This window comes from Sinocyclocheilus anshuiensis, unplaced genomic scaffold (genome assembly GCF_001515605.1).
Source record: "Sinocyclocheilus anshuiensis isolate Anshui unplaced genomic scaffold, SAMN03320099.WGS_v1.1 scaffold870, whole genome shotgun sequence".
In the NCBI taxonomy this organism is placed as follows: domain Eukaryota; kingdom Metazoa; phylum Chordata; class Actinopteri; order Cypriniformes; family Cyprinidae; genus Sinocyclocheilus; species Sinocyclocheilus anshuiensis.
The window spans coordinates 1,616,357-1,630,106 of record NW_015540842.1 but is presented as its reverse complement, the minus strand read 5'-3'; the positions used below and the strand labels follow the sequence as shown (position 1 = coordinate 1,630,106).

Below are 13,750 nucleotides of genomic sequence, written 5' to 3'. Positions count from 1 at the left end.
GGGAGGGGGGGGGGGGTGGTAGTTAGCCTACCCTCTGACTAGGCTAACTGGAACACACACAAAAACCTGCAGTGTAAGCAAAACAAGACACTAGCATATCTAAAATGCTACCATGCCCTGCAGATCGTTCTGAAGGGATAACTGAGTACTTGAACAAATGTGCTGTTTTTTAACGAGTGTTTGTGGTTTCCAAAATGTAGCAAAGGAGTAGGGTATAGCAGTTTGCAATGTGACCATAAATACTTGCGTACAACTTAGAGTAATTGTAATATAAACATATTATGTCCATAAACGATTTATTGTGGAAAATAAATAATTTGGGGTTTTAACATAAGGCAGCACCCTACCGCTTCATCTTTTATTTATCATTATTATATTATTATTGTCGTCAGTCGACGACTAAACTGGACTCAGTAGGCCCCAAACATATGGATGTGCTGCAAAGCTGTAAGCAATCTGATGAAGTAAGGAACACATTATTTTTACAACACACGATTAGAAAAAGCAAGTCAGAAATCAGAAACAGTAACACTCCACCATTATATTCTCCCCTTCCTTTTTTAAAATACGACTTATTGTTAAAATAATATTCTGTTAGCTATACTAACTACAAGTAGCCTATTAAAACTCATCAAATAACAGTGACAACATTGATAATGGTGAGTGTTCTGCGAAAACCCTTTATGAACCACTGCATATATTATTTGTTCGATAAAATCTCTTAAAAGTAAACCTTCTTAAAAGCGGATTTTTTGACAAACTGTGCCTCTATTTAGCTTACAAGCTAGCTCACGTCATTTATAAACCAGTTGCTGTGCATCGATTCGTTTACACTTCAGCTTCATTGCGGTATGTCTAGTGACGGAGGAGTTTTACGAGCCCTTAGCATTTAACTAAATTGTCCTAAGGGACGGGAAATTAAGCCACTGACCTGTGTGCGTCCTCTTGTGTATTTTCAAGTTTTCCGATCTGGCAAATACTTTTCCACAGCCGGGGAACGGACAAGGAAACGGTTTCTCTCCGGTGTGCACTCTAATGTGATTCACAAGTTTGTACTTTGCTTTAAACGCCTTTCCCTCTCGCGGACACTCTTCCCAAAAACAGATATGGTTCGCTTGCTCCGGTCCTCCGACGTGCTCCACAGTCACATGTGTCACTAGTTCGTGCATGGTGCTGTAAGTTTTGGAGCAAAGTTTTTTCGCCGAGTGCTCTGGCTCCAGCCACTTGCAGATGAGCTCTTGCTTGATCGGCTGCCTCATGTATCGGAAAAAAGCGCCAGCTCCGTGGTGGTGATGTGCGCTGAGATTCATGTTCAGATTGAGCCCGCCGTATCCGTGCAGAGAAGAAGCAGCAAACGGGTCTGCCCTGGAGCTCGCTACTTGACTCAAATGATCAGACCGAACGTACATTTCGGCAGGTATTCCTAACCTTATTTGTCCGTTCAAAGCTTGGCCACCTGGTGCTCCGGTAGATGACTGCTCGTGATGAAGTCCAGGGAAGAGCGTATGGTTCCCTCGTTTGACTGGAGACCACTTCACTGTGGCCTGCAATATGATGATTGTGGTGGTGATGGTGGTGGGGATAATGATGGGTTGGGCTGATTTTGAGGGCCGCGGAGTGCCCCATGTGTTCTGGCCCGAATGGACTCGGCCCCAGGCGGGGTTCCGCAGTCATCTCCCCAGGGTGCGAGTGAGCCATTGAGTATGGATGGCTGCTGAACCCCGGGAAGCCTGTCACGCTCTGAGGGGTATGGTGGTGATGATGGTGATGGTGGTGAGCCCCTGCCAAGTCAACTAATCTCAGCGGCGTGTTCCGTTTGGAAAACGCGGGGTCCATCACAGGGCTTCCCAAAGCATCCACGCTCATTACTCCTAATTTCAGAATAACTTGACAGCAGGCAAAATAATAATAATGATGACAAATATATTTTAATCGCTTTGAAGAATACAGAAGAACAAAAAAATTCAACTTCCCCTAAAGTTTAGTTGCTATCTCAGTGTCTACGTGGAATCCCATTCGGTTGAGAGGCAGCAGCAGGACGCTTTGATATACTGAATAGAGATTCATGGTAGGCGCTGCAGCCCGTGGAGCCAAACAATCACCGAGCGCTCTAATTGGTCAGAGCTCTGTGATTGACGTCACTCGTGACAGTTTCCAATGCGAAGAAAAATGTTTTAGTGACAGCAAACAGAGATCGCGCATGCGCCGAGCCTCAGGCAGCGGATGAAAAAAAAAAATGTTTTTGTTATGCAAAGGTTATTGTACTTTTAACTGCAATCTCGAAGTTACATCGAAGCAATGCAACCTTTCTTTATATTACAGCTGTGGAAAATCGGCGACTGCGCTTTAGCCGCTTACCGCAACAACAGACTTACATGCAATACAAATGCGACATAGGTTCTGTCTAGTAGTCCGTTATAGAGAACGTTTGAAGAAGCTCCATAATAAACATCGAAAACGGCGGTTAGTAAAAAGTTAAAGTTTGCAGTTGCATGCAGCTTGCTCAGACTCTGTATTTAACCCTTTTGTCGAAAAAAGTTTTCAAACCTCATTTTTTTTTCTCTAACGGTGCTTCTACGTCGTCATGGGATCGGTGTCTTGTGAAAAGCGCGAAGGTCGCCTATTGTCCGGAGGGGGGAAAAAGTAACGCAAAAGACCTGTTGTTATGATCGGGGGTAATTTTCGGCCTCAGTTGTTCAGCGGCGGCGGATCAGGCACACAGGAGGTGGTGCTTCATCAAAAGTGTACAGGGCAGCAAAGAAGTCTTGGCAAAATAGCTCGAGTAGCTACTAAATAAAAATCCTAATACATATCTAATCCAGTCTTTCCGATGCGTAAAAGTTTATCACAACAGATTACCCACCAATATTTAAAAACACACTGTTGACAGTGCATCTGTTATAAATAAAGTACAATCATGAATCAACAACCGACTGTTGCGTTTGTCTTGTATAGAAAGCTTAAAAACAAATGGACAGTGGCCACCTCATGAAAACAGGCTCAAGAGTTTTAGTAACATTCTTTGAACTTTGCCTTGAAGGCACTGCACGCGAATGCTAATCTTCCAAGACATAAAACTGACTTAGCAGATATGGTCAGTGAATGTACATCTAAGTGGTATGTATGTCCACAAGGTCTAACATAAGTTAAAAGTTGAATACGCTTCACAACAATCAACAATAGGCTAGCTATCTAATGAAGTGTGCATTTTGATACATGGTGATCTTCCACAATAAATTAATGTCTCTTTTTGTGGTAGGAATGAAGAATGTTTAAAAAAGTATCTGTGTCCATGTTGCCGCAAGAAGAATTAGTTTTTCCCCCAAACAGTTTTATAAAATATATCAATTATTTGCTTTTTCTTAATCAAAAATAGCATAAATTATAGTGTGTTACTTCAACCTCATTGACCTTGTAAATAAAAGTTTAATGCTATTGTTTGTTTCTTTGTATGGCATTGGACGTAATTTCCCAATATGCAATAAAATAAACCATAAACAGGCGCTGTGTCAAAGCAGTTTAAATCACCGCGAGGTGAACGAAGTTTTGGTGAATTGCAATGTGTTTCTTGCACAGTTTTGGTGAAATGAATGTTTCCCTCCTTGCACAATAGAAGTTTAAATACATAATTCAAATACAGAATTATTACCGTAATTGCAACTGTTTGAAGCTTTATCGTAATCAAACCGGCCGGACACAAATAGAAAGTGTTGGGTGAACTGACCTAAAAAGGTCAGACAGTTAGTATTAGATATGTCAAAAATCATCTGTTCAATCTCCACTGGAGTTAGGCGGATTATACGTGAGAGTATCGAGACAACATTTAGATAGTATTGGTATTCAAATACAGAATTATTACCGTAATTGCAACTGTTTGAAGCTTTATCGTAATCAAACCGGCCGGACACAAATAGAAAGTGTTGGGTGAACTGACCTAAAAAGGTCAGACAGTTAGTATTAGATATATGTCAAAAATCATCTGTTCAATCTCCACTGGAGTTAGGCGGATTATACGTGAGAGTATGGAGACAACATTTAGATAGTATTGGTGCTCATGTGTCTCGATGAAAAATGGAAACAGTTAACACCCCCACCCCCACCCCCAGCTTACTTTGTTTCCTAACTTCATTTAAAGGTATATAATGTGACATAACGTTTGATTGTGTGTGTGTGTGTGTGTAGTAGATTTGTGACTGCAAGTCTGCAAAATCGCATTTCACGGAAATATTACTTCATCTGAAGGCCATTGTGATCGTTTTATGTTCATGTATTACGATCACACGTGAACACAAAACTTCAGTCTAAAATCCACAATTGTAATCTATTAAAATAATAAAAGCGTGACCTTCGGCATTTCTTCAACTTTAGGGGGATTAATTTTAATCAGGGTCAAGATGCATTCAATTATCGATGCAAGTAAATTGGTATTCCCTTGAGAACGGTCATGGCTTGATCTGTCAGGCTTCTAGTGACAAAACCACACCATCCGTGTCATAAATAAGTAAACATTGTGTGAACTATGGCGAATAGTGAAGATGTTAGTCAAATGGTTGGGGCTCAGGGTCGAATGGGTCGCAGTTGCATTCTTGAGGCATTTCTTTAGCACGTAACGAAAAGTTTATTTTCAGCTACTTTTTGCAGGGTAGAGGGGAAAGTATGACAAGATACAAAGCGAGTTTAATTTGACAAGAAAGACAATGGAACATAACACTTGGGAATGAAAGTCAGCTATTGCCCAAAATCATTGACATTGATAAAAAATTCAAATGCAGAAAAAACGGTCAATTTCTAAGAAATACTCTGTCGCCAATTCAAACACATATTAACAGCCAGTTAAAATAACTATTTTACACACTCTTATAGGGAAAATTCTGTAAATTCGATTCATGTAAAACATGACATGTTGATACTTTTAGTAGATATAAATTATTTATTGAATTAAATAAAATAAGGCTGAATGGCACTTAAATTATTAATACTTAAAATATGAATTTATTTAAAAATAATGATAATACATTATTCCTTATTGCACCTACCACTTCAATGTGTCCAGTCTTTAAGGAATTTAATTGTTATGCATGAAAAAAAAACAAAAAAACTTTTTGCTAGTTTTATCTGTTTATGGTGCTCGGTAAATATTTCCCAATGATTCCAGCCTCCAAAACTTATTTCGTCCCCACGCTACGAGTCTTACCGTTTGTCACCTGTTGAAGACATCGTCCAGATTTCTTTTATAAAGATAACGTCCTTCAGTCAAAACATGCAACTCAACAGCTTCTCGAATGAGTTTGGGTCATTTTAATGGTCATATTTTAATGGTTCGTCTGTTCATGCGGCTTTGAACTCCAGCCGCCGGAGTTTCCTGCAGAGAGAAATCCCACTTCACAACTTCCACAATCCACAACTTTTACACACACAAGGGTGATACATTACGGCCTTAATCTTTCAAAAACATAGGTTAAAACTATGAATAACGGAAAGAGCCACCTCGTTCGCAGGTTTGAATCTATTATTTGAAGTTTGAAGGCATCTGCGGAAGGCCTATACTGAGTGCGCAGAGCATGTGTATTTATTTATATTTATTATTTTGTACCGTTGAGCATAATATATATATATTTATTTATTTTGTTTTATTTTTTTTTTAAATGTATTTATTTATTTTTTATTTATTTTTTTATTTTTTTTAACAGCATTTGTTTTTTCAGGATGAAAAGCACGAGTTCCATGTCATGTAAGAACAGACTACACTATATCACATTTCAGCCAGTGTTTACTAGATGCGCGCCAGGTTCTTCTCAGAGCATCAGGCTTTCACATAAGTAGGCCAAACGTGGACGTACTCCGTCTAGGACAAAAGCTATTATTCGGCCATGCATTCACTAAACTCTGTTTTCTGAATTTCAACATCCAGAGCAAAATAACAGTCAGCAACCTCCCGACAATCTCATAGATTGATGATGTAAACCGACCAATCGCACTGATGCTGAGGCATGGCGGGCTGTTATTTGGTGAGTGAATGTTAGTAGGGGGAGAGCGCCCTCTCCAATGATGGTCCAAGCTCGGGGTCACGTGCTGCCCCCCTCCTTCCCCATTCATCAGGGGTGGACTGTGTTGTCTTTTCAATTCATTTATCTGCAGGAATGATTGCGACTATCAGTCTGAAGCTCACCGCCTGACTGAGGAGGTGAAAGTTGCGCCACAGGAAGATAAACCGCAAAAGACAATATTGCACATGATTTGCGTGCGCATCGGATGAGCAGGAGAGGGAAATTCCTCTCCACTAAAAGTAAATTAGGAATAGGGAATCGGAGTTCGCCTCGCACAGACACAAGTCAGAGAAATAGCAAGCAGAGACAGTTGCTAGAGATTCTTCCTCTCCCAGTCTCCTCCGCTGCAGACTGAAGATGCTCTTGGACGCAGGACCACAGTATCCCACCATTGGAGTGACTACATTCGGCTCCACCAGACATCACTCAACAGGCGAAGTTACAGACAGAGAAGTGGCTTTGGGTATCAATCCGTTCGCCGACGGTATGGGCGCTTTCAAAATCAACCACAGCGCCCACGACCTCGGCTCTGGGCAAACGGCGTTTTCCTCGCAAGCGCCCGGCTACGCCGCCGCCGCTGCCCTGGGACACCATCATCACCCCACTCATGTCAGCTCGTACTCCACCGCCGCCTTCAACTCCACTCGGGACTTTCTCTTTCGCAATCGGGGCTTCGGAGACGCCACGAGCGCGCAGCACAGTCTGTTCGCCTCCGCAGCAGGAAGTTTCGCCGGACCACATGGACACTCTGACGCCGCTGGGCACCTGCTCTTCCAGGGACTGCACGAGCAAGCGGCCACGCACGCGTCCTCCAACGTGGTGAACAGTCAGATGCGCCTGGGCTTCTCCGGGGACATGTACGGCAGGGCCGAGCAATACGGTCACGTCGCGAGCCCCAGGTCCGATCACTACGCCTCTACGCAGTTGCACGGCTATGGCCCCATGAACATGAATATGGCTGCCCATCACGGGGCAGGGGCCTTCTTTCGCTACATGAGACAGCCCATAAAGCAAGAGCTCATCTGCAAATGGGTCGAACCAGAGCAGCTGACGAATCCGAAAAAGTCTTGCAACAAAACTTTCAGCACCATGCACGAGCTCGTGACCCACCTGACGGTGGAGCACGTTGGGGGACCAGAGCAGTCGAATCACATTTGCTTTTGGGAAGAATGTCCCCGGGAAGGGAAACCGTTTAAAGCAAAGTATAAACTTGTGAATCATATCAGAGTGCACACCGGAGAGAAACCGTTTCCGTGTCCTTTCCCCGGCTGTGGAAAAGTATTTGCCCGATCGGAAAATCTGAAAATCCATAAAAGAACACACACCGGTAAGAAATGCACCCCGCCCCCTCCCCTCCATATATATTCATTGCTATGTTACTGATAACATTTTGTGTGTATATGTTGTAATTATGGGACTTAAAATGGCAAGCAAATAATGTAATTGTTTCATTATTTGTTTCTTTGTCCTATCGATAATTTTCATGCCAAGCACAATTCCAGTATGCAAATTATTATGTTTATTCTACATATATATATATATATATACATACATGTAGGAATACAGAACCGTTGCAAAATAACGTAAACAATTTGGGTCAAATTTAAAGAGATAATTTTGTGAGTCGTGTTTCGTAGTGGAATATGGACAGGAACTTTTTTAACGCGTTTATATTTGCTCATATTTATTTGCTGTATTTATGTATCTCCAAATGTAACATATTTTAATTAATAATAATAATAATAATAATATACCTGTGCTGGCATCCTAAAATGCGTATTTTGAGAGATGTTTGCTCTGTTTTTGTTAGGTGAAAAACCTTTCAAGTGTGAGTTTGAAGGCTGTGACAGGCGCTTTGCGAACAGCAGTGATCGCAAGAAACACATGCACGTCCATACTTCTGACAAACCATATCTCTGCAAAATGTGTGATAAATCCTACACACATCCCAGCTCCCTCCGGAAACACATGAAGGTAACAATAACGTTACCGTGCATTCTTTTTTTCACCTACATTATTATTATTATTATTTTGTTTACTCTTTCATTTTTTTGTCTTAATTAATTTCTGCGCTGATTTAAAAATAACGCGTTGTTACTGGTTATTTATGGTCTCTTATGCAATGTTTTTAATGTGTTGAATAATGTTGTTATATGCACCAAACTGATATGTGATTTTGATATAAAAGCTAACGCTAAATACCGCCATAATCTAAACATAAAGCTAAATTCAGTCTGACTGAAATTGCCAGGCGCAATCGGTTGGTACAGTTTGAGATTCGAAATTATGAGGCACATGTGAAAGTATAGTTTTATGGTTATCAGGTTCACGAGTCGTCGCCTCAAGGACCCCAACCCTCCCCAGCAGCCAGCTCCGGCTACGAGTCCTCCACGCCGCCCACCATCGTGTCCCCGTCCACAGAAAACCAGAGCAGCAGTTCCATATCACCAGCATCATCCACAGTTCACCACACGAGCAGCCACAGCACCCTTTCGTCAAATTTTAATGAATGGTACGTGTAAATATTTTCAAAAGACTGCAGAATTAAGACTGCTTTGGAACCAAGACTCAAAAGTCAGCCTATTCTCGCGTGGACCTACATACACACACATTGTGAAGAATCTGAGAGGTTTTCTGAAACCGCTGTCTATAGAGCAGTGCATGGACGGGATGTGCAACGCTCTTGGCAGCCTTTTTCCGATTTTTGTCCTCCATTTATTTTGCTCTCTTCTTCTTTCTTTCTCATATTTTCGGAAGACTGCACAGAGAACTCCAATTGCATGCTACCAGCAGGTCACAGCCTGCTTTTTGTACATAAAGATTCACCTAGTTTAAAATGTAATATTTGATTTTGTAAATAGTCATGATACAGATTAAGGGAATTTGTGAAAAAATGTGGTCCCTTGATATATGGTAAATGAAATGGTTTTACGAATATTGCGATGAATAGTCTTGACTAAAAAGAATGTTATAGTTTATGTGTACCAAATGTGAATTACCCAGTATTACCACAGTCTACACGTTTACCTAACCGATTAGTATTAATGTGCTTTTGTATACAGTGCAACATTTCGTCTCCAGTCCATTCTGAGTAGCACACAGTTGTTGTTATTTAATGTCATGTCGATAAACCGTGTAGTGAAAGCCTGAAGCTTCGTGTCAATCTTGTTTATGTAAGTGATAAAATATAAAACGATCTGTCTATTGCATTGGCAACTGCAATAAATTATTACTTGTATATAACTCAATTTTCCATATTTATCCGCATGTAAAGGACCGGTAACACATGTTAGAGATAATCGGTATTTATGGAAAATGCGTTCGTAGGGTATGTAAAATTTAGTTTACAAAATAATGTTTGTTACTTTTCGTACAATATTAAAGAATTAAACGTACAACAAAAAAATGCCTTCAATACTTTATTTCTCGACTGTGCTTTAAACAATTGAATTGGAGCTGGAGAAATACCAACGAGGAGACTCCACAAGTTAACCTAGTTATTATTTCTATTTATTTATCATTTCGAAATAAAAGGAGTCGAAATTAAATCATTACATAACTGCAACAATAATAACCCCTGGTGTTAGCAAGAGTTAGGATTTAACGCTTAAAGAAGGAAATGTGAATTACACAAATCAAAATGACATTTCAGCCCTAAATAAAACAATGCCTGCTTTTATATTTTGCCCCACTAATTCAGCAGGACGAATTATTTTCTAAGTAATTTAATTTCACTTTTGTACCCCTCATTATTGTCAGAAAATACAAATAACACAGTCCCCAGAGTAACGTTTTAATGCATTAAAATGTCAAATCGTGACGAATTAACTTCTCTGCGTGGTCTTATTTAAATAGTTTGCATTACTTAACTCTCGTCACGGCCTTATATAATTATGCTTGTTTGGGACCAGTATATGGTAGGAGCGAAGGACTTTAGTCCAAGAAGAGAGTCACTGTTGGGCTTTTGTTCTTGGCTGCAACTTGCTTGATCGCCCCATTAGGCACATCAAGATCATGAGCGTGCTTAATATCGCCAGTGCACGATTCTCACTGAGCGATTTTGCCAACTGCAAAATATGCTGTTTGGGTATTCAAATCTACAAAATGATAAATCGTTTACCCATTGCCCATTTCTTCACGGTCAGAAAGTGCAAAGTTTTCCAGAATAAGAGAGGAAACCTCTACCTATGGAGGGAGGGGGGCAATCTGAGCGCTCGTAAATCCAGGCAAGCACACGATCTGTACTATTAGGAGTAGCCTACTATGCATGCACGCAACTTTGTGTGTGTGTCTCAGATAACACAAGATCATTAGCATGTGCAAATTTAAACTGTGCCCCAAGGCTATGAAACTAATGAGTCGAGCATTGCAGTGTTTCTAATTCGTGGCCATTTGGATGTATTTTTGTTTTTAAATGTGATCCGACGACATGCTAGTTGCAAAGCGGTGCTTTAGTCTCTTAAAGGAAAATGCGATATACGCTACAATGTTTACATGTCCTCTTGGGGGTGTGCACAACAAGTGCAGGCGCGAGTGCAGACTGCCGTGCGCGTGAGAAATAGCCCACCGACAGGAGGAGATACTGACTTCTGGAAAATATAAACATATTGGCACATCAAACAGTAGGGGCGAATACGGAATGCATTATGTCGGAGGTGATTATTATTATTTTTTTTTTCGAAATATGTTCATATTCCCCTTCCACGGGTTATTAGGTTTTGAGATATGTGAATGATGGTAAAAAAAATGAATTGTTCGACTCTATTTAACACTCTATCTATTCAAACGTTCTAGTAGGCTACATTTTCATTCATGCACCGTTAGAGTAGTAGCAGAAAGTGTTATGTATTGATCCGTTCAATGGAATGCACATTTTTGAAGGAAGTCGTTTCGCTCGCCTGTTATCCTCATTACTCCTATTTCCCCCAGAAAATAAAATAACAACAATCATATCCATGGACAAACGCCATTACAACGTGGCTACGTTAGATTATTTGATGGATATGACTGTTAACTAAGATACCCGTGCCTGTTTTTGTCAGTTTGCCTGTTGTGGTAACCCCAATATTCAAACTGAATTTAAGACAAGCTTAAAAAAAAAAAAAACAGTCAAAATCCATTTAGGAGTTACACACGTAATATGCCTAATAACACCACATTAAAGGCGCACAGAGAACATAAAATTATACAGCTGTAGGCTATATCTTTTTGCTTTGTTTTGGATATAGCACAAAAATACTTTAGGAAAACTTTAACGATTCTAACATAATGCAGAGGCTTATGAATTGTCAAAAGGAATACATATTTGATGCTTTTACGAAAAAAAAAAAAAATCTGAATTTTACCACATGGGCAGAACAAAAATATATACATTAAAAATATATATATATTAAATATAAATCGGCGACTGCTTGGAAAACAAAAGGGTTTCTCCGTCAATTCTCTTAGAAGAAGACAGAATATTTTGATAATAAGCTGCTTTTTCGACGCCATTTTAAACATAGAATAAAATTACCGTTTAATCTGACTAGCGAGTTAAATTTAAAATGCAGCCTGAACGCAAAAGTGCGATTCAAATCAATAAGTCAAAGCTTTTCGACATTTGAACATTAAACAAAAATCGCATTACTTGTTGTACATTTCTTCAGGGAGTGAACCTTCATTTCATCGTTAGCCGTATTTATTTTCCTAAGCGTTGAGAACGAAAAATGACAATGCACCTTCCCAACAAGTTACATAACATTCAAGGCGAGCCTTACATAACTATTAACCTTAAACTGCACTCATGCAGCCCTAAATAACGGTTAGTTCCATATTTTTAAGCCTCTCAGTATGTTTCCCATAGCCAGATATCGAGCTGCATTTAAATTCACTGCTGAACTTTCTGTGATTGTTGCACAGCTGTTGTCTAGAGATGGATGCATCGCTGTTCTTTCTCGGTAATGTAAAAGTAGCTGACAGTTTTCTCCTTCATTCATATGCGCTTGACCTCTCTCTGACTTCAGCGCTGTCTTGTTCGTTGCAATGAGAGCAGGATGAGAAAAAAAGACATTTCAACTTGAACGCAGAGCGCAAATTGACAACAGTGAGCCAGAGAGTCCGTGGAGTGTGACTGCTATTTGCATTGAGATGGATGATTATTTTCAGAGTATTTATCATTGCTTTGTAAAGAAAGCAATATAGATCGGTAGTGCAAAGACATGCAAATAGGTCATTCTTCTTGTTTTGATAGGTCAGAAATGTAACATATTTTACCGTAATATGCAACACTATATTAACTGAGCTACCGCAAACTTAAAAAGTCAACATTTGAAAATAATAATAATTTTAGTCTCCTTGCATAGATAATACACTCTTTTATGTAGTTAAAGAAATAATTGACATTGTTCATTTTGTAATTACATTTGTTGTATGTATATATATATATATATATATATATATACTGTATATATATATACTGATTATATATTAGTAATTTACAGATTTCCTGTTATCATTATTATTACTATTTTAATCAGTATTTACACGTGTAACATGGACACTGTAAGAGAAATGCTAGCGAATAAAGGTATATTGTTGGGATCCAACAAGAGATGTCTGGTTAACCTAGCCAAATGTTTCTTGAGTATATGCCCTATGCACACGCCATACTGTGTTTTCTTCACTCTGCCCACAGCTTGGATTCACACTGCTAAAGAAAGAGCCGTCAACTAACATGAGTCATAAGGGTTTTTGTGACCCCTCCAGCATTAGTTGTGGACACCATGACATGCTATTAAGTTTGGACCACAGAAGATTTGTGGAGCCACTGACTTTGTCGTGTTCCCCTGACACGTTGCTAAATGGGGTCATTCCAATTAGTTGTTTGGGACAGGGCTGGACTTCTTCAGGGATGTTCACACACTGTCGCAGTGTCTAGGGGAAAAATAACAAAATAGGAAATCCATACAAATCTATGTATTTAATTTAAAAAGCATGACCGCACTATCGCATGTGTTTATCGCAAACATAAAACATTAAAATTTAAATTCAAAGACTATGGCCACATACAGGATGTGCAAATACTAAATATATGAAATGTGTAAATTTCAAAATATTTAAATAACTGTTTAAATATTAATTCAAAATATTCAATCAGTAGACTGCACGTTTGCAGCATAAACAAATCAGTTTTTTTTTTTCCTTGGTTACCTGTCATGCGGGCGGCTAAGCAAAGTCTTTTTATAAGTTATGTTATTGGGGGGATTGGTATTTTATTTGCTCGTCTCAGATGAGAGCAGCTTGTGGACATCTGCTCTTTTAATTGCATCTCATCAGTATAATAAATGTTAAAGTCTGGAGGTGAGGCAATAGATTGGAACACTCAGATAATGGCCCTTCAAATGGAGTCTCAGAAGGTTATTCATTAAAGAAGTAATTTGTAAACTTAATGCACTTATAAAATAGCTCAATATTGGGTCTTTTTGCATTTCATGGGCCAGACATTAAAGGCAGAGAATAAGAGAGTGCATGTTTCCAAATTAAAAACTAGACGGCCAGACCTACAACATCACATCCGGAAAAAGTTCTGTGAGCAAATGTGTTTTTTAATATAAGACATATCGGGCTCGTAAACTGCAAGAAGGGCATTTTGTGAGGGGGTTTTAGTTTGTTTTCTAACAAGTAAAAAAAAAATAATATCAAATAATTTTAACAAACTATGT

At 39.4% G+C, this 13,750-nt stretch overlaps 1 protein-coding gene and 1 pseudogene across 1 annotated transcript; one reads left to right on the top strand and one right to left on the bottom strand.

Annotated features, from left to right (window-relative positions):
• Positions 1 to 1,957, bottom strand: part of LOC107687518 (zinc finger protein ZIC 4-like) — a 3,830-nt pseudogene extending 1,873 nt beyond the window's left edge.
• Positions 1,958 to 6,109: 4,152 nt separating this feature from the next.
• Positions 6,110 to 9,191, top strand: zic1 (zic family member 1 (odd-paired homolog, Drosophila)). Its single transcript, XM_016484884.1, has 3 exons — positions 6,110 to 7,374; positions 7,858 to 8,021; positions 8,372 to 9,191. The coding sequence occupies exons 1-3, from the start codon at positions 6,405 to 6,407 to the stop codon at positions 8,567 to 8,569; spliced, it is 1,332 nt and encodes a 443-aa protein (XP_016340370.1). The 5' UTR covers positions 6,110 to 6,404; the 3' UTR covers positions 8,570 to 9,191.
• The last annotated feature ends 4,559 nt before the right edge of the window (positions 9,192 to 13,750 follow it).

What these genes read in the sequence shown, in the direction of transcription:
- zic1 (XM_016484884.1), top strand. Translation starts at nt 6,405, where the DNA reads ATGCTCTTGGACGCAGGACCACAGTATCCCACCATTGGAGTGACTACA. An exon ending in CCATAAAAGAACACACACCG is followed by an intron (nt 7,375 to 7,857) that starts GTAAGAAATGCA and finishes TGTTTTTGTTAG; the next exon opens with GTGAAAAACCTTTCAAGTGT. An exon ending in CCCTCCGGAAACACATGAAG is followed by an intron (nt 8,022 to 8,371) that starts GTAACAATAACG and finishes TATGGTTATCAG; the next exon opens with GTTCACGAGTCGTCGCCTCA.